The 25,571-nt window shown below is 44.7% G+C and overlaps 1 protein-coding gene across 5 annotated transcripts in view; it reads left to right on the top strand.

Moving 5' to 3' along the window:
• DHX30 (DExH-box helicase 30) overlaps positions 1–25,571 on the top strand; it is a 36,274-nt gene that overhangs the window by 2,249 nt on the left and 8,454 nt on the right. For 2 of the 5 annotated variants that reach the window (XM_062603939.1, XM_062603940.1), the window contains exons 2-10: positions 2,271–2,321; positions 13,426–13,556; positions 15,855–15,965; positions 18,116–18,471; positions 19,257–19,383; positions 20,097–20,246; positions 21,000–21,152; positions 22,709–23,530; positions 24,700–24,778. In XM_062603939.1, the coding sequence (XP_062459923.1) occupies positions 2,288–2,321; positions 13,426–13,556; positions 15,855–15,965; positions 18,116–18,471; positions 19,257–19,383; positions 20,097–20,246; positions 21,000–21,152; positions 22,709–23,530; positions 24,700–24,778 (1,963 nt within the window). In that variant the 5' untranslated portion in view covers positions 2,271–2,287. Of the gene's footprint in view, positions 1–2,270; positions 2,322–5,704; positions 6,411–6,462; positions 6,879–13,425; positions 13,557–15,854; positions 15,966–18,115; positions 18,472–19,256; positions 19,384–20,096; positions 20,247–20,999; positions 21,153–22,708; positions 23,531–24,699; positions 24,779–25,571 lie in introns of those variants that run through there. The other 3 variants (XR_009961826.1, XM_062603936.1, XM_062603938.1) reach the window with 2 other exon arrangements.

The following is a 25,571-nucleotide window of genomic DNA, read 5'->3' as shown; positions in this document are numbered from 1 at the left end:
GTTGGCATCTTGCTGGTCATTGGGGGTCTTGGTTGTTAATCTTGTACACTCATCCATGGAGGGTTTTCAATTATTTTGTTCTTGGTCTTGAGCTGAAAAGACCATTTTCTTCAACTTCACCTTGCAGTTATTTTTGGAAGTGCCCTTTGGTCTATCCCAGTGCAGGTGAGATGTTCTTTGTGCTTTGCCACTCTATAGGTAAGGTGTGCAGTTTATCTGCCTGAACAGTACATTGCCCCTGGAAGCTATTGTAAACTTCCCTGCATTCTCTGCAATACACTGAGTCTGGCTGCAAGCAGCTTCCCCATTTTTTGTCATGCTTAAAAATCTGGGAGGAAGATGCAGCCAATACTTCTGTTACTTACATTTAAGAATCTGTTGCAAATTTCATAGAATCCCAGAGTGGTTTGTGTTGAAAGGGAGCTTAAAGCTGATCCATTTCTAACCCCCTGCTATGGGCAAGGACACCTTCCACTAGACCAGGTTGCTTTAAGCCCCATCCCACCCGGCCTTGAACACTGCCAGGGACAGAGCAGCCACAGCTTCTCTGGGCAACCTGTGCCAGGGCCTCACCACCCTCACAGGGAAGAATCTTTGTAAGATCTTCCTGTAATATCTCATCTAAGTCTCCCTTCTGTCAGCTTAAAGCCATTCCCCCTTGTCCTAACTTCAGAGTGCTCAAGGATTTACTGTTTTGTGTTGAGGTGATATTGGACTCATATAATTTGTCCAAAATAATGTTGGCTTTAAGATGGTTTTTACCTAGACTGTGATGATCCCTACATGAAGGGAGCACCACAGTGCTATGTGATCTGTTCTCTGTACTTTCGGTTTGCATTCCTCCCATGACTTTGCTCCATGGTTGAATGCTTCAGCCTTAAGAATCTTGCTCGACTACCACAAAAGAGTTTTCTAACTTTGTTCCGTGCGGTGAGTTAGTTATATGAGGGATGTTTTTCTCTGCCAGCCTTGATAATTACTACAGCATGTATGGTTTATCATTTTTAAACAAGCCAAGTAACTGTGGTTTTGTTTATTCAGTCATTGGAAAATGAAAAGTGTAGACTTGTCAGCCACAGCACGTTCGCTTTCATGTGCCTGTGGGGAGGTGACTTGCTGAACAAGGTGTCATGTCCAGAGTTCTCTTCCAAGAGTGCTGTTATTTTAGGCCTTTTTTGCTGTTGTTGAAGTAAACAGTAATCTTGCCCTTGATTAAAGTGAAAGTGAATTATTTGAAAGCATAATAATTGCAGGATATTAATTGTGTGCACAGGAATAGCCATTAGTTGAATAGTTAATGTTAACTTTGTGTAAATGAGGAGCCTGACCTGTCTGATCCAAGTTGCTTAGAAAATCCTTCTTACTCTCTTATTAAGAGTGCCTAAAATGGATTTAATATTTGGCATGACAGATGAAAGACCCTAAATCAGAATTGATTTTTTTTTTTTTGAGTGAAAGCTATCTAAGAAAGAAATTAAAATAGGAAGCTTAACATAACTTCAGCAAAGAACATTATTAAAAGCACATATCTCCTCCTTCTGTTTTTATTTAAAAAGGGGCAATAATCACAGAATCACAGACTGGAAGGGACCTTAAAGATCATCCAGTTCCAGTTCCAACCCCCTGCCATGGGCAGGGACATCTTCCACTTGGGCAGGGACATCTTCCACTAGACCAGGCTGCTCCAAGCCCCATCCAGCCTGGCCTTGGACGCTGTCAGGGATGGGGCAGCCACAGCTTCTCTGGGGCAGCCTGTGCCAGGGCCTCACTACCCTCACAGGGAAGACCTTCTTCCTCAGATCTCATCAAAATCTCCCCTCTCTAAATTTAAAGCCATTCCCCTTTGTCCTGTCCCTACCTGGTCTTGTCAAAAGCCCCTCTCCAGCTTTCTTGTCAGCCGCTTTAGATATTGGAAGGCTGCTATAATGGCAGTGGACTACCTACTTCTGCCATTTTGACTCAGGAAGGTTTTAAAAACTTACCTCCAAATCAATACCTCTACAGAGACAAAGCACTTCCAAAACCAACAGACCAGTAGTTGAGAAGATGCTTCCTCCCTTTGAGCACAGAGCAGCCACTTCCAATGGGATAGCAAATAGTATGTGCCCTGTCAGGTGAACCAGGATATAAACACTAATGTGAAACCTGTTGAGGGCAATCAGCTTTGTGCTAAAGATAGGTACTTTCAGAAGCACTATGCACTTGAAACATCTGAAAGGAAATAGTAATTCTAATTCCCTGTTTCTTCTTGCTACCTCTTGCTTCTCTAGGAATCACCCTTTTCACTATGATGGAGATGTTCTCGCTGAATTCCCTGAAAGGTAAGGACCAGAGACAATCTTCAATTCAACTCTTGTTTATTTTTTCTTTGTTTGGAGCTTTAATACTATAGCAGATTGATGAAAAAAAGAAATCATTTGTAAGAATTACACTGGATAAATGAGAGGTTTGTCCTACAGATGGCTTTGTCAGACTTCCAACTCAAGGCATTCAAGCCAGACAGGGAAGTTAAGGTGACAGTACTTGAACTAGTGATAGCTGTGATGCTTAGGATGTTGATTGTTACGTCTGATCCACTTTATTTCTGAGGGGAGACTGACAGTGTAAAACCGGGGTGGTGGTTGGCACTGACATAACCACAATTTTGCCTTGGTTAGTGTAGCACTGGAGTTAAGTGTGGCAGGAGTTAAAAGTGTTGCAGATGAGCTCTGTTACAGTGAGTACCAGAGTATTTCAGGAAAGAGCAGAATTTGGGAGGGGAGGAGAACTGGTGTGTTACCTAGTGGCTGACAATGTAGACTTGTTTGCTATTTAGCTTAAAGTAAAGGCTTTTTTCTTCCCCTTTCAATTTTACCCTCCTAAAGACACCTGCATCTCTTTGTACCAGTTCAGTAAGTGCTTTGATGTCTGCATACTTCAAATATCCGTCAACTATTATGCCCTTTTTTCCCATGTCATTGCTTTGCCAACCTCTTTCTTTCCATCCTGTCTCCTTAAGAAACTTTCCAGTCACTGCCTGTTTTTGTTTCTTTTATCATTCTTTTCCAAACTCTGTTATTTGGCCTTAAAATAAGGGACATAGAATGGAATAAAATATCTTGGCTATGGCTGAACTGGTGGTGGATCACTGCTTCCCCTTGCAGGGAAGTAATGCTTTTGCGTTAGCCTTTGGGAAGACAACAGTGTATCAACCACTCTTGTAACGCTGCCATGGGAGTGAGTCACCCGTATGGTGGGTTCCATATGTAAAAGACAAATTCCCAGAAAGCTTTATATGTCCAGGGCATTAATTATGTACAAAGTAATTTTAGTTGGGGAATGAATAAAACCCCTCTCATCTTGTCAAATAGAGTGACCTGGAAAGAGAGAAAATGAAAACTCCCTGTGCGGACTAGTGGTTTGTCATGACCAGGCTGGGGCTGGGACTCCTGGTGCTCTAACACTTGTACTCTGAGGGAAAAGGAAGTCTGGAACGTACTGTGGCTTGTTAACAAGCTTCTGTGTAGTGCTGTTACTTCTGTAGAGGCTTGGCTAGAGAAGATGAATTAACCCCAGCTCATCAAGTGAGCCTGAGCTGGCAAAGCTGGGGAAGGTGGCTTGAAGCGATTATTTATATGCTTTTTAACGCTCATCTATGCAAAATAAAGATATTTGTGTTATGTGGAGCCTGCAACTTCTGGAATTTTTTAATAAAATTGAGTCAACTATTTTTTCTGTGCCTGTAAGATGATTTTTATATTTTTAACAGTGACAAACCACTAGCCCTGCTCACAACTTGCTTTCTGGGTCCCAGCACACTGGATGCCTTTCAGCATCCTTTCCCAGATTTCTCATTCCCACTGACTGTCCTTCCAAGATTTTCCCCAGACACATACTTCTCTTACCTGTTTCCTTTTGTTTTGCTTTTAATCATTGTGGTCTCCAACCATGGTTTTCATCTCCTTAGGGCTCTTGTTACCTTTTGAGTTTCTTCTCTGACGTTCACAACTTGAACCAGCTTAGTAGCTGTGATAATTATCTTTCTTCTTCACTGCTGGATAGCTTCTTGCCTCATCTAGATCTTGAGAAAACACTAAATAAACCAGCAGCTCTGACAAGTTAAGTTGTTTCATGGTAGATATATCTACCCAGAAGAATGTATTAATGTTCACTAATACTATTTCCAGCTACCCTTTCTTTCTAGTCCTTCTTGAAGCTTTTATTTCCAAACCAACTGAATTTTATTTCTGAAAGTAAGAGTTGGTGCTGTGAGCTATCAAAAGATTTGTGTATAATTAATTTCTTTAAATTGGGTGACTTGTCTAACAAGATTGATATCTTTTTTAGGACCAGTGCTCTTAAAATTTGTAATTTTTATAACTGTAGTGCCAGAATAACTTTCATGTCTTTTAAAAAAGATGTGTCTTCTGGTGCTGCTTCAAGATCTTGGGTTTTGTTTGCTTTTGGTTAAATTTAGCTAAAAAATAATTACACAGATAATCCCCGCCTAATTCACAGGGGTTCTAAAGTGTGTTGGAAAAATGTGGATTTGGTGTTGTAAAATTGTTTTATTTTGAGTGTTTATGTGTGCTCCTTCAAAGTTGCTTTTTATACAGGGTTTTATTTGATAACTTGCCACTTCTTGAACCTCTTCTTGCGGAATACAGTGTTTGTAAAACACAAGTGGTAAATTGTTATTTAATCCCTTTGTGCTTCTTGAAGGTTTCTCCTTCTGATTGAAAAACAATCAAATACCCCCCAAACAACTCAAAAATCTCCTTTTTTCATCACAGCAGTTAAACATCCATTCATTTTTGGTTTACACACAGAATATTCACCAAGTAACAAGATATTTGACATAAAGCTGATACTGTGGTTTAAAGACACATGCAGCTGGTAGTTCCAGGTGTATGTTGCAGCAAGAGATAATAACATTTATACCTAAATTGCTTAGAAAAGTAATTCAGACTTTAAAAGTTAATAATAAAAAATCCTGTAGTGCCTGAATTTCATCCAGCACTACAGCCTGGAGAATTTTATGCCTGGGAGACAAAATAATTTGGATAGAACCAAGTAGCAGGGCAGTTGACTTGAAGTAGGGAGAAATGTGAGATGGGACGGTGCTGCCTGCTGCCTGATTGACTTTTTAGTGTTAATCTCACACATTTTTAAACAATGGGTTGCAGCAATCTTTAGCAACATACACTTGAACATGAATTACGTTGTCTGCCTACGTGTGCATTAGGGTGCAGGTGGGGTGCATGTAGAGCTTAAGATATGAAAAGATGTCTTAACCTGAAACAACTTGCAAGTTCCAGAACAATTCCTGAATTTCCCTTTCTTGCATTCACTTGTATAAAAGCGATCAGAAAGATCACTTGACCTGTAAATGAGCAAGGATTGCAATAAGCATGTGCAGGAGTGGAGCTGAGGGCAACCAAACACTGTTGAAAGCATAACAAAAATTGCATGTGTGGGTTTTTCTCCCCCTCTAATTAGAGAAGGTTAGTAACGATTCCAAAATAAAATCCGTGTTTGGAGGACTGGTCAAGTGGATTGTGTTTGCGGCATCATTACAGGCTGCTCAGATCTTGGAGCAAAGGACTTGTCTTCTTGTGGTAATGTTTCTTTGAGCGTGTGTGAAGACATCCTATTTTCGGGGGGGTGTGGGGGGTGGGTGGGAAGGGGAGGGTTTGTGACAGCTACGAAACACCCACAAAACCCTTTCAGGCGACTTGCATAGCATTTGATGGATCCTTCATGCCTGAGCACACGTTTTGACTTGCTGTGTTGTTTCCACCTGACGAGCACATGTCAGGAGGACGAACAGCTCAAGGCAGGGCTAGTGGAGCTCGATAGTGCAAGTGCAGTTGAGTTTTTAGAAGTGGAAGAAAACGTCTTTTTGCTGGTTTCAAGCCTCAGCACGCAGTGCAGCACTTCACCCCTAACTCCTCCTGCTCTTGGCCTCTGTGTGTTCCGCAGGAACACGAAAGAGGGATCTTTTTCTCGTCCTTTTCCGTTCCTCGGCTTTGTGGAGGCAGCTCCCGGGTGGCGTGAGGGGACGCTACCCGGGAACCCTCCACCCGAGGGCTTATCACCCTCCGCGTACAGCTCACGGGGTGCAGGAAGCTCGCCGACGCGAGGTCCTCCCCGCCGCCGGGGGCCGCTGCGGCGCGGCTGCAACTTCTCCGCCGGGGCGCCCTGCCTGAGGCCTACGCCGGACACCATCAAGATGGCGGCGCTGGGGTTGCTGCTGCAGGCGGCGGCAGCCTGCGGCTCGGCGGGGCCGCTGCGCCTCTGCCGTTGCTACCGGGCTGCGCCGGGGGCGCGCGGGCTCTGCACGCGGCTGCCGGCGCCCGAGAGTTCCGGAGAGGTGAAGCAGGAGGAAGAGGCGGGCGCCGAGGAGGAGGTGGACGCCGCCATGGTGAAGGGTGAGCCGGGGGCGAGGCGAGGCGGGGCTGGGGGGAGAGAGGGAGGAACAGGCGGCGCCCCCGGTGTGCGCGGCCCGGCGCTCGGGGAAGCCAAGTCGCGCCGGCCCCGCACGCAGCGGAAGGGAGGAGCGAGCCCCGCTGCCCCGGTGCTGGGAGGAGGGAGCGTGAACGCGCCGTACGTCCCTCCCCCGCTCCCGCGCCTGCAGCCGGGCCGCGCCGCCCGCCGGCCTCCTTCCGCTCCGGGCGGCTGGGCCGGGCCGCATCGGGCCGCCGGCACACCACACCTCCTTCGCTGCCGCCTGGGAGGGGCAACCGGGGCCGCGTCTCGGGCGGGCGGCCATCGCGGGAGAGCGGCCTTGAGCGACCCTGCCCCGGGCAGAGGGCTCCTCGCCGGGATGCGCGGCAAGGGAGAGGAGCCGGCGAGCTGCGGCGGTGTCTGCACCCACGGCTGCGCTGCTGCCGCCGCAGGTAACGGGCCGGCCGCTGGCAGGGGGGCGGGGAGGAGGCGGTCGGTGGGGGCAGCCCGGCGGGGGCAGCGCGGAGAGCTTCGTCGGGCAGCGAGGGCCGAGGCCTTTGTGGCATCTGCGCGGGTCCGCGACGCTCTTTGTTGGTAGGAGAATTGGGTTTCTCCAAAGAAAAGAAAAGGGGTGCGGAGCCCTTCGGCTCAAGGTCGCCGGTTTGAAGCCTGGCCGAGTCAGCCCTGGCCTAAAGTCCTCGCTGCTTCTGATCGCCCGCTGTGGCTTGACGCGAGGGAGAAATCAGAACTGATTCTTTGGCTAGAAATCCTGATGGTTTGAGCACGCCCATCGAGCATCCGCTAGGAAAACTGCTCTGCCATCTCTGCAGCAAGTTCCGTTAGGTCAGAGCTGGAGCACGCTGTGGGTGGTTCGGAGCGTTGCTTTATCTGTGTTGCATGTACAAAGGGCTTCGGTCTGGCCTTCCACCAGGTAGGCTTGTCGCCTAAGTGGAAAGAAACGCTGATCGAGATACGGACAGCTCTTGCGAGCACCAGTCCTAGTATTTGCAGCATCCATAAACCCGGCCACCGATGATGTCTCTGTGTAAAGCTTGGAAGATTTATTTTCTCGTTTGAATGTCAGTCCTTCAGCCTACAGCAGAGCTGGGTGTGAGAGGGCATGGGCTTCAGGTGTTTGAAGGGTAAACATTTTCCTGTAGTTCAGAAGGAATTGTTACATTTTTTTTAAAAGAGTATTTGAAAGTATGTTTTGCTGTCGTTTGACAGTTGTAAAAAAACCAAGATTACGAATGCTTCTAGTTTAGACAGATGTGTAGTTTTGTGCTGGAGATTACTGCATCCAGGCTGTGACTTGAACCACTAGATTTTCCCTTTTAAAGTCACTGTTTTGGTTTGAGTTTTATTTCTTAGACTGTAATCTTACACTTTGGAAATTTGGTTTCTTACGTAAAAACTTTGCCCCATCCTTCTGTGTTCTTTGGTTCCTTCCCACCATCCAGCGTGTTTTTTCTGTTAAAGTATTATTTTCTATCTGTAGTTTCTGAACTCTTTGGGTCTCAGTTCCCTTTTCGTTTCAGAAGCTCTGCTGAGTTTTATCTTGTAGTTCAGAGACAGATAGTCTTTAATTCTTGAATTCAAGCTGTTTAACAGAGCAAATTAACTGACTTATGAAGTAAAAGCTAAACCACCCCAAATTATTGTGTAATGAGCTGGTTCAGGTGCTCCCTGAGAAAAGCAGTAAACCAATTTTTTTTTTTCCTTCCTGCTTTTGTACTTCACTGCACAATGCTTTTTCTAACATGTTTTTTCAGCGAGTACTTAGGTGCTTTTATCTTTGGTTCTCTCATTATTCCAGTCTGTGTGGTGGTTGGACCATGGGAGGCTCTTCTGGTGAGAGGTTAGTGATATTAGAAGATTCGTTTTAGATGAGCAAATAAAAAGTCCTGACATAATCTGCCCTGCGTATGGCTGCTACTTGAACACATACAGATCATTAAAGTTACTTTAAAAATCTACTTCTGAGGGCAAGCTCTAAGCCTTCAGCTCATAAGTTGATGTCTTGTTAGCTCTCCTCATTTGACTGCTTTTGTTATTAGCCTTGGAGGCAAACACAGAAAAATCGACTCAGAACTGAGGCCAGCTTAAAAATGCTGGGGTTATGTTTGGATTAGTGTCTAAGGCTTTGCTATGTTGTCCTTGATGGTAGGGTTTTGGAGCAGATTCCGTGATGCAGAGAGCTCATCTGCCAGTTCAGCCAGGTCTGTGGCACTTCTTGCTTGTTACTGAGACTTATGTGATCTTGACCTCTGTTTTGCTGTAGGAAAGATTAATTCAGTTTGCTGTCTCAGTTGCAGAAGCATTGAGGTTGGACTGGAGCTCTGGGTGCTGTATGGTCTGATTCCTGTCTTGGAGAGTTGATCAGGGCTGTGTCCAACCGAGTCCTCAGTGAGTGGAGGTTGGCCATTGGTCTGACCACGGATGGAGGTTGGCCATCAATCATTCTTGTTCTCTGATGATCTCACTTGCTTTTGAAGAAGCCTTGTCAATTTTACCAAGTTAGAAGTCTGTTCTTGTTTAGGCAAGAACTGCATGCAGATTTTATTGCTGTGTAGCTTGAAAAGAGCCTTGGTCAGGATCCTAGATGATGGTTTAAAAGAGCCCCAGCCCCCCAAAAGCAGTAGTATTTTGGTGTACTCCAAGCTAAACTGCCAGGTGGAGCGTTCTCTCTCCCTTCTAAGACATGTCTAGGCTAATTCCTTATGAAGTGGATATTATGGGGCCACAGGGCTTTCTTATTCCCTGCGAATTTTTGGTGTGTTAGGAGCATTCTTCACTGACTTGAATTTATTACTGGGGGGGCTAATATCTTGATGACTGGTGTGTTTAATAATTTGTCCTTGCTGCTTGTTTGTTGCTTCTCCAGGGAAGAAAATTTGAGGGAAGACAGAAACTGTTTAAATCCATCTAGTGCTCCTCTGGTTTCACTGAGCAAGACTAGGCCATTTTATGTGCTGTTGTTGCATGTAACAAGTGTCTTTACTGTTTGTCGGATCTTAACTTTACTTTTTATCAGCTCTGCTGGGGTTAATAGCTAGAGTTGGGAGTTTCTGTCAGTGGTGCTTGGAATTACCCTGGACTTTCACAACCAAGTTAAGCCAAAGTTAAGCTTTGAGGAACTTCAGTGAATTAATTGTCTTCTTTGATAACCCCATTCTGAGTTGTCTGCTATAGGAGGCAGGCTTTTAATATTCCTTCATGATGTTGGAGGTGTGGTTTAGACATCATATGTGGTTCTGGCTTGATAGGAATTGGGTATAAAAATAAATGCTGTTTTGTTTTGGGAGTAGTAGGTTCTCCTCCTTGACTGTGCAGGGCTATGACTACCACTAAAATGATTTCTACCCAAATATCCATTCTCAGCAGTGAGAGAACTAAGACACTCTTTGGAGGAAGATGCCAAGAAATCCAATCTGGCAGGGAGGGAAACATTCTGCAAATCCAGTTCTGCAATTTCAGATTGTTTCTTTAAAAACTATGAGTGACGCATGGCTTCATGCAAGATAAAATCCTTTCAGCTCTCAAATTGGGGATAAGAATGGGCTGAGAGTAATCCATCAAGCCTTGAGTCGCTGTTGATACGTCAGATGGTACTGCTGAATATGGCATTGTCAGCTGTGAAGACATTGTGTCTCTGCTAGTAATTCAGTCTGTTCTGCAAGCCAGAACTAGGCTTTGTTTCTTAGAGATCCTGTTCCTTGCTCTAGAATGGATTAAATATTTAGTCTTCACTGAGGAGTCATCTCAGAATGTGAGAAACTGGCTCTGTTGTTAGGTAATTGCATTTTGTTTTTTGGATGGTGTTTAAAAACAACGTGCTTATACCTCTGCCTGTTACTTATGATAGAATTTCTCAGATTATTATTTTTGAAAGAGGAAGCAGCTAGAAGCCAAGTAATACAGGCTGGTGTCAGAGGGCTTTGTGTGTTGCTTTTTTTTATTTTTAATTTCTCATTTATGAAGTGAATTTAATAGTGCATTTGGGAATTGTGTTACTACTCCTCCCTCCATGCATCCCAGCGATGTGGAAAGGAATAGAACTGCAGACTGCCAAAGCCTTAGTCACTTTTCCAGTTCTCCTGAGCAGGTCAAAGTCTGAATATAGCGGTGCTTGCTGTGTGAGTAGGTAGGAATACTATGTTTGCTGTGTAATTACAGAAAATTGGCTTGTAGTTCTTTGTTAGGCTGAGACCGTTTTCAGGCTCTCCTGGCCAATACATAGAAGGTAATTAATGGACAAATAGCATTCAGAAATCAGACTACTTCCTGCCTGTTCCCCTGTAATTGTCCAAGGATTTTGCCCATGTATGTGTGAGAAACAGCAGCCGGTGGGTTGTTTGTATTATTCTTTACAATGGGAGATACCATGGCTGAGCATCATGCAGAGAGGAGAGTGGCAGAAAGCCCATTGTGTGTCGCACAGTCTTTTCAGTATCAATACAGTTGAAGGAGATGGAGCAGGCAGCAGGTTTATCTGTTCATTTTGATTCTGCCCCCTAAATACCAGCTTGTCCTCTATGTACTGGGTTGAAAAGTAATGCCAACTTGAGGCCGTTTCAGCTGGGAGTGAGAATTAGCCAATTGTCGAATTACAATGCGACCTGTCTTCAAATGATACCCAGCTCCCAACAATGTTATCGCGTGCCACGGAGGTTGTATTTCAGCATCTCCCTGTATATGTTAAGGAACCCAAATTCCAGTATTTGGTCCATTTGGGTTCTGAAAGTGGTTTCTCTGAGATTCAGGTAATTTGGAGGAAGAAGCTTCAAAACTGTGTGTCACCAGTAATTACTTTTTTCTTGAGCTCTGGGTCAGCATGCTGTTTTGTTTTTGTTTTGTTTTGCTTTGTTTTTTTTCTCTTGAGAGGATGATATAATCAGCAACGTGCTTTTTTTTTTCCCTTTCTGTTACCCAACACAGTCAGACAAGGTTTGGGCCTGCAGTGGTACAGCATAACTCTTCTGCTTTCCCTGAAACACCTGTGATTTCTCATTTGGTCAGCTTTTGGGTGAGCCCCCATAATATATACCCATAACTGCAGTTTGCCTTCACTGAGCAGCCTCTTGCTGAGTGTCTGTGTTACTGAGCCTCTCTTTAAGTGCTTGCTTTCTTCTCCGGAGCTGGTTATTGTGTATCTTCATTACAGCAACTCCACAGTCAAGAATTTTTGGCAAACAGGATGGCAGATCTTGATGATGCTCTCATGAGTGTGACTCTTCGGTCATTATTCCTTGGAGTTCATAGCTTAATCTGAAATTCCAGATTACGGTGGTACCAGTGATAGTGTGTTGTTGACTTATGATTTAGCTTCCCCTGAATACCCATAGAGAATTAGAAGCTTGTAAAAAGTAGTGCTCAAACCCATTGGTGGCCTGCAAGATCAATGAAGTTCTAACTGCCTGGAGAGCATGCATTTTGCATGCTGAACATAGGATGAGAGGGGCTAGGCTGTGCTTGCTGCTGCTGGAATGGAGATCCCATTCCTCTTTCCTGTTCTCTTGCACTGCTTTTGGTACCTGCAGGACTGTGCAGTTGGCTGATTTACTTGTGAGCCCAGTAAAAACCTGAGTAATTAATTTTTCTGGTTTAGCTTTCTGTCAGATCAGGGCTGCCCATGATCTCCCAGTACAGTTGTGTTTGTGCCAGAGCTGGAGCAGTGGTAGTGCCAAAGCCTGGGAGACGCAGTGTCTGCCCCTCACAGCAGCAGTGAGCTGTTGGATCTGCCCATTTGTGTAGCATAACTACCTCTGGAATTGTTACCACATTAAACTTAATCTGATCTTGCTTGGGCTGCTGCTCAAATAAAGGCTCTTCCCTATAGTGCTGAGTGCAACAGGAATGTGTGTGAGGGCTATGTTAGAGCAGCTTCTTCACCAGCTAAAGCTTCTGGTGTTGGCACCAGGGAGGAGGCTGGAACATGAGGTGGGTGAGATGTTGCTCTGTCTGGGGGCAGTCTGGTTATTATTGTTACTGTTGTTTTCAAATGAGTGATTTGAACTGATCCACTAATATCTCCTTCCTGCAAGGGCCGTAGCCTCATCCATCAGGGCAGGGGATATGCGCTGGCCAGTCCTACCTGCCATCAATACCTGCTGCCTCTGGCGCTGCTCCTCGGCTTCCTCCTTGAGCTGGTTTATGTCCAAAGACCATAGGCAAACTTCTTTCTGGGGGTTCTCTGAGCAATGAGTGCAAAATCGCATTCCCAGCCTCTAACCAAGCCATCTCAATCAATTCAGGGAGAAGCCTCCAAGTGTTATTTCATGTTACACTCTAGATCCAGCCACTGGTAGAACTTGTGTGTTATTATGACCCTTGATTTAACCTTGAGGTGATACATGTGATTCAGGAGGGGGATGCACTTACCAAGTCTGATCAGAATAGTTATTGCTCAGTTTGTTTTCAATATCAAAGAACAGACACAGAGCTGCTTTTGCCTCCATAAGTGAGGAGACGGCACCAACTCCATGCTTTAATCTGGGCTTTGAATTCTGTGCTAAGATATTTGTATTCAGATTCCACATATAGTTTGTTGTTTTTTTTTCTTGTTGATACTATGTTCTTTCTTGCAGAAAAAAGTCTTTCCAGACTGTTAGGTGATTGCTAGTGCCACTGAATCATGAAGTGAATCTGTCAGTGCTGCAATTCTAAGTAGAGGATATCAATACTTTTAAAAGAGGATGGGGAGAAACAGCCTGTGCATTCTGGGAGAAGAATGGCACATATGGTATTGCTGCGTATTTTGGATTTGCAGTGTCTGTCATCTTCCATTTGGAGCTCAGGAGACTTTGCACTCCTGTGTGCTGTTTTGCTGATGCCTGGAGATGTAGGTGAACCACTTAATACCTCTGCTTACTTTTCTATCTGTAACCTCAGAGACATGAATGCTCGCGGAGCTGCAGTGAAGCAGGTGTCAGAACATGTCTTTGAACAGGACTGCACAAGAATTCTAAGGCATTTAGATCCCCTGTTTTTTTCTTTTAGATTCCAGAGACTTATTAAAAGAATTTCCACAGCCTAAAAACTTGCTCAACAGCGTGATTGGACGAGCCCTGGGCATTTCTCATGCAAGGGACAAGTTGGTGTACATCCACACCAATGGGCCAAGAAAAAAGGTAATCCTGTTGTGCTGGGATGGGTGGTGGGTAGGTGTGTGGCACATGGAGTGGGAAGTGAGCCAAGAAAGCTCCCAGTCCAAGAAGTACCTCTGTAGTAGAGAAAATTACAGAAGTGTTTTAATTCCAGTTACATGATCTTTCAAACAAGAAATGTTCTCATGTCTTCCTGTTTCTCTTTATTTTCACATACTTTAACAGGTATATAAACGTAGGTGCTGTCCTCCTTTTGTGTATGTAAAGATGGATTTTATTTTTTTTTTTTTTTTCTTTTAAATAGCTTGCTGGAACCAGCTTTTCTCAGCAGAGGCATGTATTCTGCACTCAGATGTGTATCCGACTACCTTAGAAAATAAAAATTTAAATGCTATACTTTAGCCCTTGGTAGGCCTGGATTTTATTGTAGACTCTAATAAAACAAATGCCTAAGCCTACAATATTAAGTTGCAATCAGCAAAGAAGAATTTGTTTGCAGTGAAGGGGGGCTTCTAATCCTACTTAAGGGCAAAATGAAATACAGATTCCTTTTTCTTTTTTGTGAAATGAAGCAGAGGAGTTGCAAACAGTTTGCCAAGTGGTTTGAGCTCTTACTGGGATGTGAGAGGCCCACATCCAAAACTGCTATAAACTTCTGCTATAAACGGAACAGAAGTTCTTAACCGATGGGTGCTCTCTGTTCAAGACCTTGCCTTCTTTTATCATACCAGCTCTCCTTCTATTGCTGAGAGCGCTTTCCAGCTGAAGTTTAACTGTAACATACATTCCAGGAAAAGATTCAGTTCTGATGGATTAACATTTTCCAATAGTATTCTGCCTGAAATTTCCCAGTTTTTATTACCACATCCTTTTTAAGCATCCCTGCATTTTATGCAATACATAAGTAATAATTACTTTAGAGTTCCTTTTTTATTTATGGGTTGTTTTTTCTTGCTTCTTCCTTGAGCAGTAATGCAGTTTCCTAACTTAAACTTTGGAATGCCATAACCAATGCTTCATCATTTTAATTTGCGTAATCAGTTCACATTCTTGTTAGTGTTTAATAGATTAATGTTGAGGATAACTTCAGGTTAAAAACAAAAACAACAACTAAAAAAGGAGCTCTTGTAAAAAATGAGGATTGAATCACAAAAAGAAACCCCAAACATAACCAAAACCCAACAACCCAGAAAGTGTCTGGGAATGGAAGGATGGGTGAGACAACTTGGAAAAGTCTCAGTTGGAAGTGAACAAGGTTTTTTTCATGAGCACCAAGTAACTTGGCCTTCATGAGACAACTTTTTTTCTCATCAGATCTGTGCCTTTTCATGCCTAGCCCCTAGGCAAAGTACGCAGCAATTTCCTACAGCGAGATGAGATTCAGATGGCTGGCAGGCAGCCAGCCAGCTGTAGACTGTTGAAAAGTCAGGAGCCTTTTTGCTAGCTTTATAGGTGGGGTTTTCCCAGCAGACTGAAATGCCACCTTTCATCTTTGCTGTAGAAACAGGAGAGAATTCCTTAGGCATTTTCCTCTTTTGAGCCTTGCAGAAACTCGGCTACAGCATCTGCAGGGCCAGGAGTAGAACGAGTTCTTGATCTGGAGTGGTTTTGTTTTTTTTAAAGGACAGGGTTCAGCTCTCAGCATTCTTTGCCTCTGCAGGTTTTTCAGCTGCTCTCATCCAACTGCACTGGTGTAAGAGGAGCTCTGGTGGTACTGTTAGTTCTCTTAATAGCTTGTGTTGGGCAGCATGTCCTGAAGACTAGGTTCCTCTGTGCTACCATGAGTATGGTAGCCTGTGTAACTGTGGTACAATGTGCTGCTGGTTAAAATTAGAATAAGGAAGCAGTTAGGAAGATTTGCTTGCCAGTACAATTGGAAATGTGTTGGAGGGTGAATGGTGCTTCTCAGACATGGTCTGGTATGCTGCACTGTACATAAGAACAGTTAACCGAATCTGAATTGTTCTTGTAATGAGCTACTGGCATTTGATTCCTCTGAGCTGCCACATTGCAGCCTGTGAAACTCCAGCTCTGGAGTATGTGGCACTGTGCTGGCAGTCAGCCTGGCTTCTGGGTCTGGCCCAGCCCTGCAGCTTCTGTGTGACTGTGAGCAACTCCTGTCCCTTTTTCAGGCTTTTCTTTCTAAAAGACTGTAATGGAGCTTCCCATAAAAGTGACCAAACAAGTGGTTTGTTTAAGATTTTTCATTTGTAGTTCTCTTATTTGCCCAGAGTTCAGAGATGTTTGAAGTAGGTATGCTCCTGCTGGAGGAGAGGGATTATTCTCTACTGTCTCACTTTGCTGCTTATATTTGCTTTTCAGAAAGTCACTCTGCATATAAAGTGGCCTAAGAATGTGGAAGTGGAAGGCTATGGGACCAAGAAGATTGATGCTGAGAGGCAGGCAGCAGCTGCAGCATGTCAGCTCTTCAAGGTGAGCTTATGCTCCTCTTTATCTTGAGCAAACAGGCCTTTGAGTGTGCAGGCCTCGTCCATTTTGGCAATGTAATTTCTGACTTTTCTCTCTTTTTACCTGTTCCCTTTCTTAATTGGCATGTCTGTTAATCAAGGGTAGAGAGTGAAGTCTTGAGCTCTCTGAATCCATTTGCGCTTAAAAGCCTATTTGGTTCAGCCAGGTGTGAACTCACTAAATTGAGTTCTGACCTTTGTTTGTTATGCCCTAGACCATAATCTGATTTATCTTATTCTCAGCATCTGTGGCTAGTAGAGCTTCCTTCAGGTATATTTGCTGTTACTGTTCACTAATTTCCACTTGTGTCAAGCTATCAGTATGTGTTTGCAAGCACAGTACTTGGAGGCTCTTGCTTCCTCTTTATGTAAGCCATAGTGTGGTGATCACATGTTCTGTTTTACGATTACTCTTTTAAAGTTATGCTAATCTGCTGCTATTTTGTGGCTGGAAACAGTCAATATTTGTGCACTGCCAGTATCAAGCAATTACAGTAGAGTTATAAATGTCACGTTGAAGATAGTGTTACATAGCTGAGAATAAGATGAAGTTTTCTCTTCAGCTCTGCCACTGACTGTTGTCTCTTAACCTCAAGCGAGTTGGCTTTGGAGCTTCCCATTCATGTATATAGTAAGAACAGTGATATTTTCCCACTAAGGAGCTTAGAAAAGATACTGCAGATGCTCTAACAATAAGAGAGCTTTTTGATTTGCTTGTAAATCAAGAAAGCTACATTAAGAAATAACTAGCCTTCAAAAGTTAAGAATTGCAGCATGAAACTTTCTTCAGCCGGCCCCTGTTTCTAGGCTGGTTTCTTGAATTTTCTGATTAGCAAAAGCTGTTTCACTGACTGACTTCATACCACCTGAAGCGTGGTTGATGCTCATTCACTGGAAATATATTGTTGTTTCAGCCTCACTATTCAGTGCACAACAAAAGCATTATTCCCTAATTTCTTTGTGAGCCTGCAGGTTTTCAATGGAAAAAAATTCTTACCTACACTTACACTATATTTTTCCCCAGATTTTGAAAATGGCTAAACTGTACTTCAGTGTAGAAGTTTAAAACCTCAGCACTCTGAAGCCACAGATCCAGCATACAAAGCTTTAACTCTGGTGCTTTGCCAGCTAGACCTGTAACCTAACAAGATATTAATGATGGAAAGCTACAGCAATAGCTACAAATGCTTTAAATAAATAGTCATCGGTTGAAGAAAAGTGGTAGTATCTAACTGGTGCAGAGAGTGTCTGAATGTAGTGGCTTAGAGTACAGCAGCTGGCAAAGTGAATTCTTGCTGTCTGAGGCACTCCTGCAGCATGAAATAACACAGTCTTGTGTGATACATGGGCATTGAGAGGCCTAAAGGTGTAGCTTCTAATTTATTGCAATGGTCTGGTAAAACATGGCACATGTTGCACTTTAGGTATGCTTGGAGCTTCGTGTAAGGTTCAGTCCTAAATGCAGGTGGAAGGCCAGCAGTGATTAGGAACTATTCTGTTTCAAAAGCCACTAGGTTAGGGAGGTCGTACTACTGCTTATACAAATAACTGTTCCTGTGAAATGAAAGGAGGTGAGCCATTCCCTGAATTCCCATCTTGTGTTATTCAAGGTTATGCTTGTTTAGACTAGGCTTTCCAAAGAGAGATGCATTTAATCCTCCAAGGTAGGTTTCAAAGCTTCAGTATGCTAAATATAGTTGATAGTAAAATATTGATAAATCATGGCCCACCCTTTCTAACAAGCCATGAGATGCTAAGCAGTTGTGCCCTGGGAAGTGAAATTAGTGAACAGATTCCCTTTCTTAAGAAATAATGGTACAAGAAAAGCTTTAAGTTTCTGGAAGTCCTTTTTCTTTCTCTCTTCTTCTGCGGGACATGAAGAAGTTGCTCCTGCATTTCTCTCCTTTACTAGATGTGTTTTGGTTTCCTGCAGTTCATAGAATCACATAGTGGTTTGGGTTGGAATGGACTTTAAAGACCATCCAGTTCCAACTCCCCTGCCACAGGCAGGGACATCTTCCACTGGAGCATCCTATGCCAAGCCCCGTGCAAACTGGCCTTGAACACTTCTATCTCTTTACTGCAGCTAACAATGAATGCATTTCTCTGTTGCAGGGCTGGGGTTTACTGGGGCCCAGAAATGAGCTCTTTGATGCTGCAAAGTACCGTCTCCTTGCTGACCAGCTTGGCTGTCCGGATGAGAGGTGGTGCTCAGAGGGAAAGTGGCGCTCCAAGTCTGGACCATCTCTTGCTGACTTGTCAACTTGCTGGCGACGGATGGAGCCAGATGATGCCATCCAGCCCATGGAACAGGGCAGGATGCCTAAAGCAATGAGAAGAGAGGAGCTGGAGGAAGGGGAGCTAGAGGAAGGGGAACTGGAGGAAGGAGAGCTGGAAGAAGAAGCAATTGATGTTTCTGATTATCTACCTATGGCACATCCGGATGCTCGAACCCCAGGCAGAGATGCAAGGTATGTCTGCCCTGATAGCTACTAAGCCAAGGCAGTAAATGGGAGACTTTGGTAGCTTGTGCACCTGTGCAGTTCAACATAGTTGAGCTGCAGCTTCCCACGTTCCTGGTGAGCCCTGTAGAGGGGCTGAACACTGTCTACTGCACCATTCCTATGCGAGCAGTAGCCAAGCAGCCTGGTTTCATGCCTGACTGTCCTCATGAGGGGATTTGCAGGCTTCTTCTCTGGGGTCTTTCCCTCTGGATAGACTGCTGCCTACTTATTACCTACCTGCCTGACAGTTCTGGGTCTAAAATGATTTCTATTCCCAGAAATTGTGCACTTAGACCTTTTTTGACCACCCTGGTTTTGAGGGCAATATTGAGTCCGCTCCTTTCCATCACCATAGTTGCTTGCTTGACTTCATGTTTATGAACACAAATCTTGCATTTTTAATAGTCAACAGGAGTAAAATCTCTAAGGCCCTGATGGTAGAGGTTGGTTTTAGGGATGCTCTTTGTATTCAGAATTATTTATTAAATCTGTTAAAAGCTGTTGGTGTTGTCAGGTTTGCAGTGTTAGTCTAAAGGTTTCATTGCTTTTTAGTAGGTGGCATTGCTGGACTGGGTGATTGTTACATGACGGACAGATTTCAGTCACAAGATACAGCTTGACTTTCCAGATGATCAAGAATTATCTGTGCCTTTAACTACTTAGTTTCAGGACCTCAGTAGGAGACATAAGGTGCGGTAGGTCTGAGCACAGAGCAGATATTACTATATCAACTGTTCCCATCTTCCATCTAGCCGAGGAGGGAGTTCCATTGAAATGACAGATGACAACACTGCCATCCGTGCCCTGACGCAGTTCCCACTTCCCAAAAATCTCCTGGCCCAAGTGATTCAGATTGCAACTTCTTCCTCCACGGTCAAGGTAAGGTACTGTTTGACTCGTGCCAGGGATGAAACTCAAAGACTCCAACTGGAGTCACTTTGGATGCTTTTGGGGGGGCAGTTGCGAACAAGGGAGAGAATGGAAATTAAAAATAGGTTTAGAAAAATCAGCCTGAAGAGCAAGGAAAAGACTTTGTGGTGAGAATTGAGGGAATATTTTAATAGAAACATGAGGAATGTTGTTACTTGAGGCCAGGGCAATAGAGGAGCAGCTGTCTGAATTAAGGGGAATATTTTTGAAGGCAGTAGGTTTGCATTTCCCCACATATCTGCAACAAACAAAAGTTTGGTTACTTGGAGCAATGTGTAATTTCTGTGCTGGTGGAATCTTTCCAACAACTCAATCCTTGCCAGTATCCAGTGATCCTCCTCCTTGGTATGTGTCACCCACCTCCTTTCCAGACCTTATGTGCTTAGCAAACAGTAGCTGTGCTCCACCCCGTAGGCTTTCAGTGATGCTCTCCACACAGCTGCCTGCTCTCACTTTTGTGTAGCCAGTGCTTTCTGAGCTGGGGGGTTCAACTGGGTGCAGTAAACCTGTTCTACTGAACTGTTTAAAAAAAATCAAAGCAAACAAACAACCCAACAAATTAATCTCTGCCCAAAAGTATTGAGGTGTATTTGGAAATGCCTGCCTAGTTATGTAGTCTGTTAACACCTCCCCACATCCGTTGTTTTTGATGTGTTTCTTAGGAATACATGCAGTTCCGTACAGTAGGCACCAAGACCAAGATCTGCAAGCTCACGCTCCGCTGGCCCTGTCCCATGACTTTTGCTGCCAAAGGCCGTCGCAAGGTGGAGGCAGAAAACAAAGCAGCAGCACTGGCCTGTCAGAAGCTGAAGGTAAGTGCATATAGCTCCTACATCCTACCAGTATCAACTGATCTGAGTAGAGGCTCCTTGCACCTGACTTCCATGTTTGAGCAGAGTGATGCCTGAAACTTTCTAATCCTTGACTTCTTGTTTAATAAACACAGATTTCCAAATCTTAGGATTCAGGGCGTGCTGCTCTTGTACCCATTCAGTGTCTGACCTGTGAAGGCTGTTACGCTTGTTTTGAGCCCTCAACAAAAAGTGATGTGTAGGGATCACCTGGAAGTGTTAGCTTGTTCTCTTTGCTACCTTGCTGCTGTTTACTGAGTCAGACTTACCTTCTCATTCTTGTAGGTGAATTAATCCAAACGTTTTGCTGCAGACCCTAGAGTCAGCAGAGGGGATATCCAAGAATGGTGTAGTACTTACTGTTGAATTGGCACAACGTATCAGTACCATAGCAAGATAGCTACCAGCCCTTGCAAGAGGGTTTTGTCAGATACAGTCGTGACTGCTGTTTCTTTGGTGGGTCTGTTTAAGACCTTTGTTTGAGCATTGTGTTAGGAGCAGGTATGACTTGGCTTCAGTGTGTCTTTTTCACTGGTGAGTTGAGGTGAGATCATGTTTTGTTTCTTGCTGTGGCTAAAGCAGGAAGTGATGGATTTGGGATATAGGGTAAGGAGTGAGCTTAATCAAACATGTAGGACCCACATTCTCTATATACCAACACTTTATATGCAGCAGTCTTGTACCTGACAGCATTGTTTGCCTCCTCCTTTGCAGAGCCTTGGCTTGGTGGACAAGAACAACAACCCCCTCAGCCATGCTATGTACAACATGACTTCACTACGGGAGCTTGGTGAGAACCAGCGGAAACCCTGCCACATCAAAGTCCCTGAGGCAACCCTGCGCAAGATTGAGAACTATCTGAATCATGTAAGGCCTGCTCAGCTGTCTGAGAATCACCTTTGGCTAATCCTGTTTAACTTCAGGAATTACATGTGGTTAAAAGCTTCGTGTTAGAATGTTGAGGGAATTCATGGCTTGATAGATTGCCACAAAACATGATCGGTCTTTGCTGACCTTTGGGGAAGGGAGGCCCATTCTGGGCAGTGGGCCTTCTCTATATGCATCTGTAATGTTTGTGTGCATTATTTGGCTTTTGGGTTGTTACAGAGTGCACTTTTAGTCTCCTTTGTAAGCTTATGAATGCTGCCTTGTGCAGGCATTTGTTCCATTAAATTCTTTTGTTGTTGAGCCCTGTAGCTTTACACGGAGCAGGTATTGGTACTAGCACATTCCCCTTGGCAGCATCTCTTACACTGTTGTACGTTAGTGGTGGGTGCCGGTCCCCAGGCAGCTGGTGGAGCTTCTACCCAGGAGATCTCTCTTCCTGGTGGACCAGTGTTGCACAGACACCCATAGGAGCTGAAGCAGTGCCAAGAAAAGGTTCCTAGATAGCGTTCACTGTCAAAGCAGGAGTTAGCACTAAGGTAAGATGAGGTTGATCATAGCTCAGTGCAAATGCGTGGAGCTTATTGAAGTCATGGAAAAGAATGCCTGCACTTGGAAGTTGGCAAGTCACTGATGTGGTATACTTGGGCCTGAACAGTAAAGATCTCGGGTGATCTTTACAGTATCTTTAGAGATGCTGTAAAGCAAATAAGCAATAGTGAATATCCTTTGTAGGACATTCACTAAAGGCCATTCACTAAAAGCCAAGACTCTCACAAAGACAGCAGCTGCTTCTGAATGACCTGCTGTAAGTGACTGAACTAAGGGTGAAAAATGTTGGAAAACCAGCAGCATCTTGAAGGAAATTGGTCTGCCTACCATGCTTTCATGAACGTGAGCTGTCACACTGTGCGTGAAAGGGAGGGCTCTTTGAATAAGGCTGAATCCAGAAGTACTGATTTGTAGCTGAACTTCTAATCTTGCAAACATCTGGGCCAATGCTTTGATTTGTGTTCTTGACAATTTGTGACCTATTGTTGGTCCTTTTAGTTCTTCCTGTGGGATGTGGGACTTCTGTTTTTTCTTCTGCCAAGATAGAATATTTCTGGCTTAGCTGAATGCTTATGTTTTGTGTGAGTTACATGTCTGGGCTTCCTGAGGGGGGCGGGAAGGGTGGTGGTGTAACTTGATAGTTTCCAAAAGTTGTCTTTGAGGGTCCGGTGAGTCACTTGCGTGCAGTATAGCCACTGCCTTAGAAAGCTTAAGTTACTGCTTTGTGCCTGTCAGCATTAATACCCCTCTTAAAATAGGGGATGCAATGAGGAAAATGCAGAGAGCTGCCCAAGATAATTCTCATTTTAAATAACCTCAGTTCAGAATGTAAGTGGTTGAGTTGCCTAAAATCTGACAAAAGTTCGGCAAAACTTCCTGGTGACTGCAAAGCCAGTCAGGCTGAGTCTGTTCCAGGCACTTCTTCCTTCCGGTCCTTCTCGGGATCTGATCGTTGTGTCCCTGACAACTTTCTCTGTCTCTCCCAGTATCCAGTGGACATCAGGGAATCCAGGCCCCGGATTGCGGATGACATGATGAATCTGAGCAAGGAATCTGGTGCCATAAGTGATGCAATCACAGGGAAGACATATATACCTATGTTGGAAGCAGAAGAAGTACGCCTTAGCCAGAATCTCCTGGCCCTCTGGAAAAGGAGAGGATCCTCGTGGCAGGAGAGCCATCCACTGCCAGTAGATCCTCACAAGGACACCATCCTGTCGGCCATTGAGCAGAACCCTGTTGTGGTAATAGCAGGAGATACAGGCTGTGGGAAAACCACCAGGATCCCTCAGCTCCTGTTGGAACACTACATCCTGGAGGGACGTGGTGCTCGCTGCAACGTAGTGATCACCCAGCCAAGGAGGATCAGCGCCATATCAGTTGCCCAGCGTGTGGCACAAGAGTTGGGTCCCAACATGAGGAAGAACGTGGGCTACCAGGTGCGACTGGAGAGCAAGCCACCTGCCAGGGGAGGAGCCCTCCTCTTCTGCACCGTGGGCATCCTGCTGCGGAAGCTGCAGGGGAACCCCAGCCTGGAGGGTGTCAGCCACGTTGTGGTCGATGAGGTCCACGAGCGAGATGTCAACACTGATTTCCTGCTCATCTTGCTCAAGGGCATCCAGAAGCTTAACCCTGACTTGCGCCTGGTCTTAATGAGTGCCACAGGAGACAATCAACGTTTCTCACATTATTTTGGGGATTGCCCTGTGGTCAAGGTGCCAGGTTTCATGTACCCAGTGAAGGAATACTATCTGGAGGAGATCTTGGCCAAGCTGGGCCGGCACCGACACCGGCACTATGAGATCAAGGTGGGTGAGTGGGTTAAGCTATTTCCCTTGGGTGAGGCACTGACTTCTGGCATGTCATCAGGGGAGGGTTTGGGCTTGGAACTGCTCCCTCTTCCCTGCAGTTGTTGGACACTGTTTGTTGAGCTTTAATTCTGTGTCAACCCTCATGAGGTAAAGTCAGCTTAGTAGAATCCCAGAGTATTTTGATTAAATTATGGATAAAGATGACTTCAGATTTGGGCCTAAGTTACTTTTGTCCCTCTTTAATGAGAAGATTATTTATATTTGAGTAAGCTAACAGCTCATTGTACTTCCCTATGTATATACATAGACGCAGATTTGAATGTTTGCATACTCTGTGCAAGCCTGGTCCAAGACTTCCCAGCAGTCTGTTACCTAAGTGCTCACTGACCTGTGTGACTGAATTCCCTGACTGCACCTAGTCTTACTATTCCTCTGGAAAATGCCCTCCAGACACATACTCTTTGCTGTGGGTAGTTTCACTTCAGTTGTGGGTCGTGGAGTTACAGAATCATTGAGGTTGTCAGTGCCTTCTAGACATTACCTGGTCCAGCCTGCTGGACTAGAAGCTGTCAGCCTGTTTCTGCAGCCTGTAGCAGTCCCTCCCTGTGGCTGAGCAGCCATCTGGTAGATCAGCCACTTCTCCCAGTTTAGTCTCATCAGCAAACTTGCCCAGGGTGTCCCGTTGCCTTCAGGGCAATCTTTCTGTTGTGGATGGGACTTTTTACCTGTGCTCTTTAAGCTGGCGTAATAGGTGTGTTCCAAATTACTGAGGGATTTAAAAACTGCTGCTCTGTTCCCGGTGGCTTTGAAGTCCCAGGTGCATATGGCACAGTTCTGTCTCCCAGAATTTCATGTTAATTTTTGTTACTTGTTAGATATTGTTCAGTAGAGGTACACAAATCTTGGTTAGCTTCCAAGTCTGGAGAAGGAAAAGAGACTGTATATTCTTACTGTGCAGCAGAGAAAACTGGCAGCAGTTGTGACCAGAGCAGGTTCCAGATAGAGCCAAAACCAGGCTCCTGAGGTTCCTGGCTCCTAGTCTTGGGCAAACTGTCCAAGTACAGGCATTTGTTCTCTCCAGAAGATGCTCTGGGAAGCTGTGTGCCTTTCTGCTCTCTGCTAGATTGCTGCTTATTTATCTGCATGTGTCATCCTGTTCTATCCAGCAATCAGATGATGAATGTGTCCTTGATCTTGATCTCATCACTGACCTCGTACTTCAGATTGATGCCCATGGAGAGCCAGGTAGGTTCTGTCTTGCCTGTGTGCCCTTTTGCAGCAGCGGAGAGTGAACCTTGCAGAGCCCAGGCTCTTCACAGAGACAACATGATGCTGAGCTGCCTTCTGCAAGGCCACCTCGAATTCCTGTTTAACTGAGTAGTCTCAAGCAGTGTGGCCTGAGCTGGTTCTGAATCTTGCTAAGACATCATCTGAGTCTTCAGTGCCCCAGTGTTAGTGTCCCAGGATGCAGCTGTTCTGGCAGGATGAGGAACGAAGGGGCAAGACTTGTCTGTGCTCCAGCATTTGCAACCTTGTGTCATGCACTTTAGTTCTTTTTCTGTATTGGAGACCCATCGCTGTTAAATGTCTTTGCCTGGGAGGTTTTTGTGAAGAAGGCGGGTCTCTCAGATGACTTCTAAGAGTTTTAAGTATTTCAAAGGTAGTAGGTATTGCCTCTCAAACTGCCTGTGACTTGATTTTTTTTTTTTTTTTTTCTGCCTATAAAACCTTGTCCTAATGAGCTCACAGAAGTAGATACTGCATAGCAAGTATGAAGTCTAGACAAATGTTTCCCTGGGTCTCATTTTGTGTAATATCTGGATCTGTCATCACATAATCAGCTAGATTGGAGAAGATCTTTTATGGTTATAAAGGCCAAGCATTACCCCAGGACTGCCAGGTCCCCCACTAAACCATGCCACTGAGGGCTTCATCTGCATTTTTTTTTTTTTTTCAGTTCCAGAGGCAGTGATTCCAGCACTGCCCTGGGCAGCCTGTTCCAGTGCCTGATTACCCTTTTGGTCAAGAAATTTTTCCC

This window comes from Pezoporus occidentalis, unplaced genomic scaffold (genome assembly GCF_034315485.1).
Source record: "Pezoporus occidentalis ecotype Australia unplaced genomic scaffold, CSIRO_AGI_Poc_V1 ctg82, whole genome shotgun sequence".
NCBI lineage: Eukaryota > Metazoa > Chordata > Aves > Psittaciformes > Psittacidae > Pezoporus > Pezoporus occidentalis.
The sequence above is the reverse complement of the archived record's forward strand: the minus strand, read 5'-3'. Positions and strand labels throughout refer to the sequence as shown.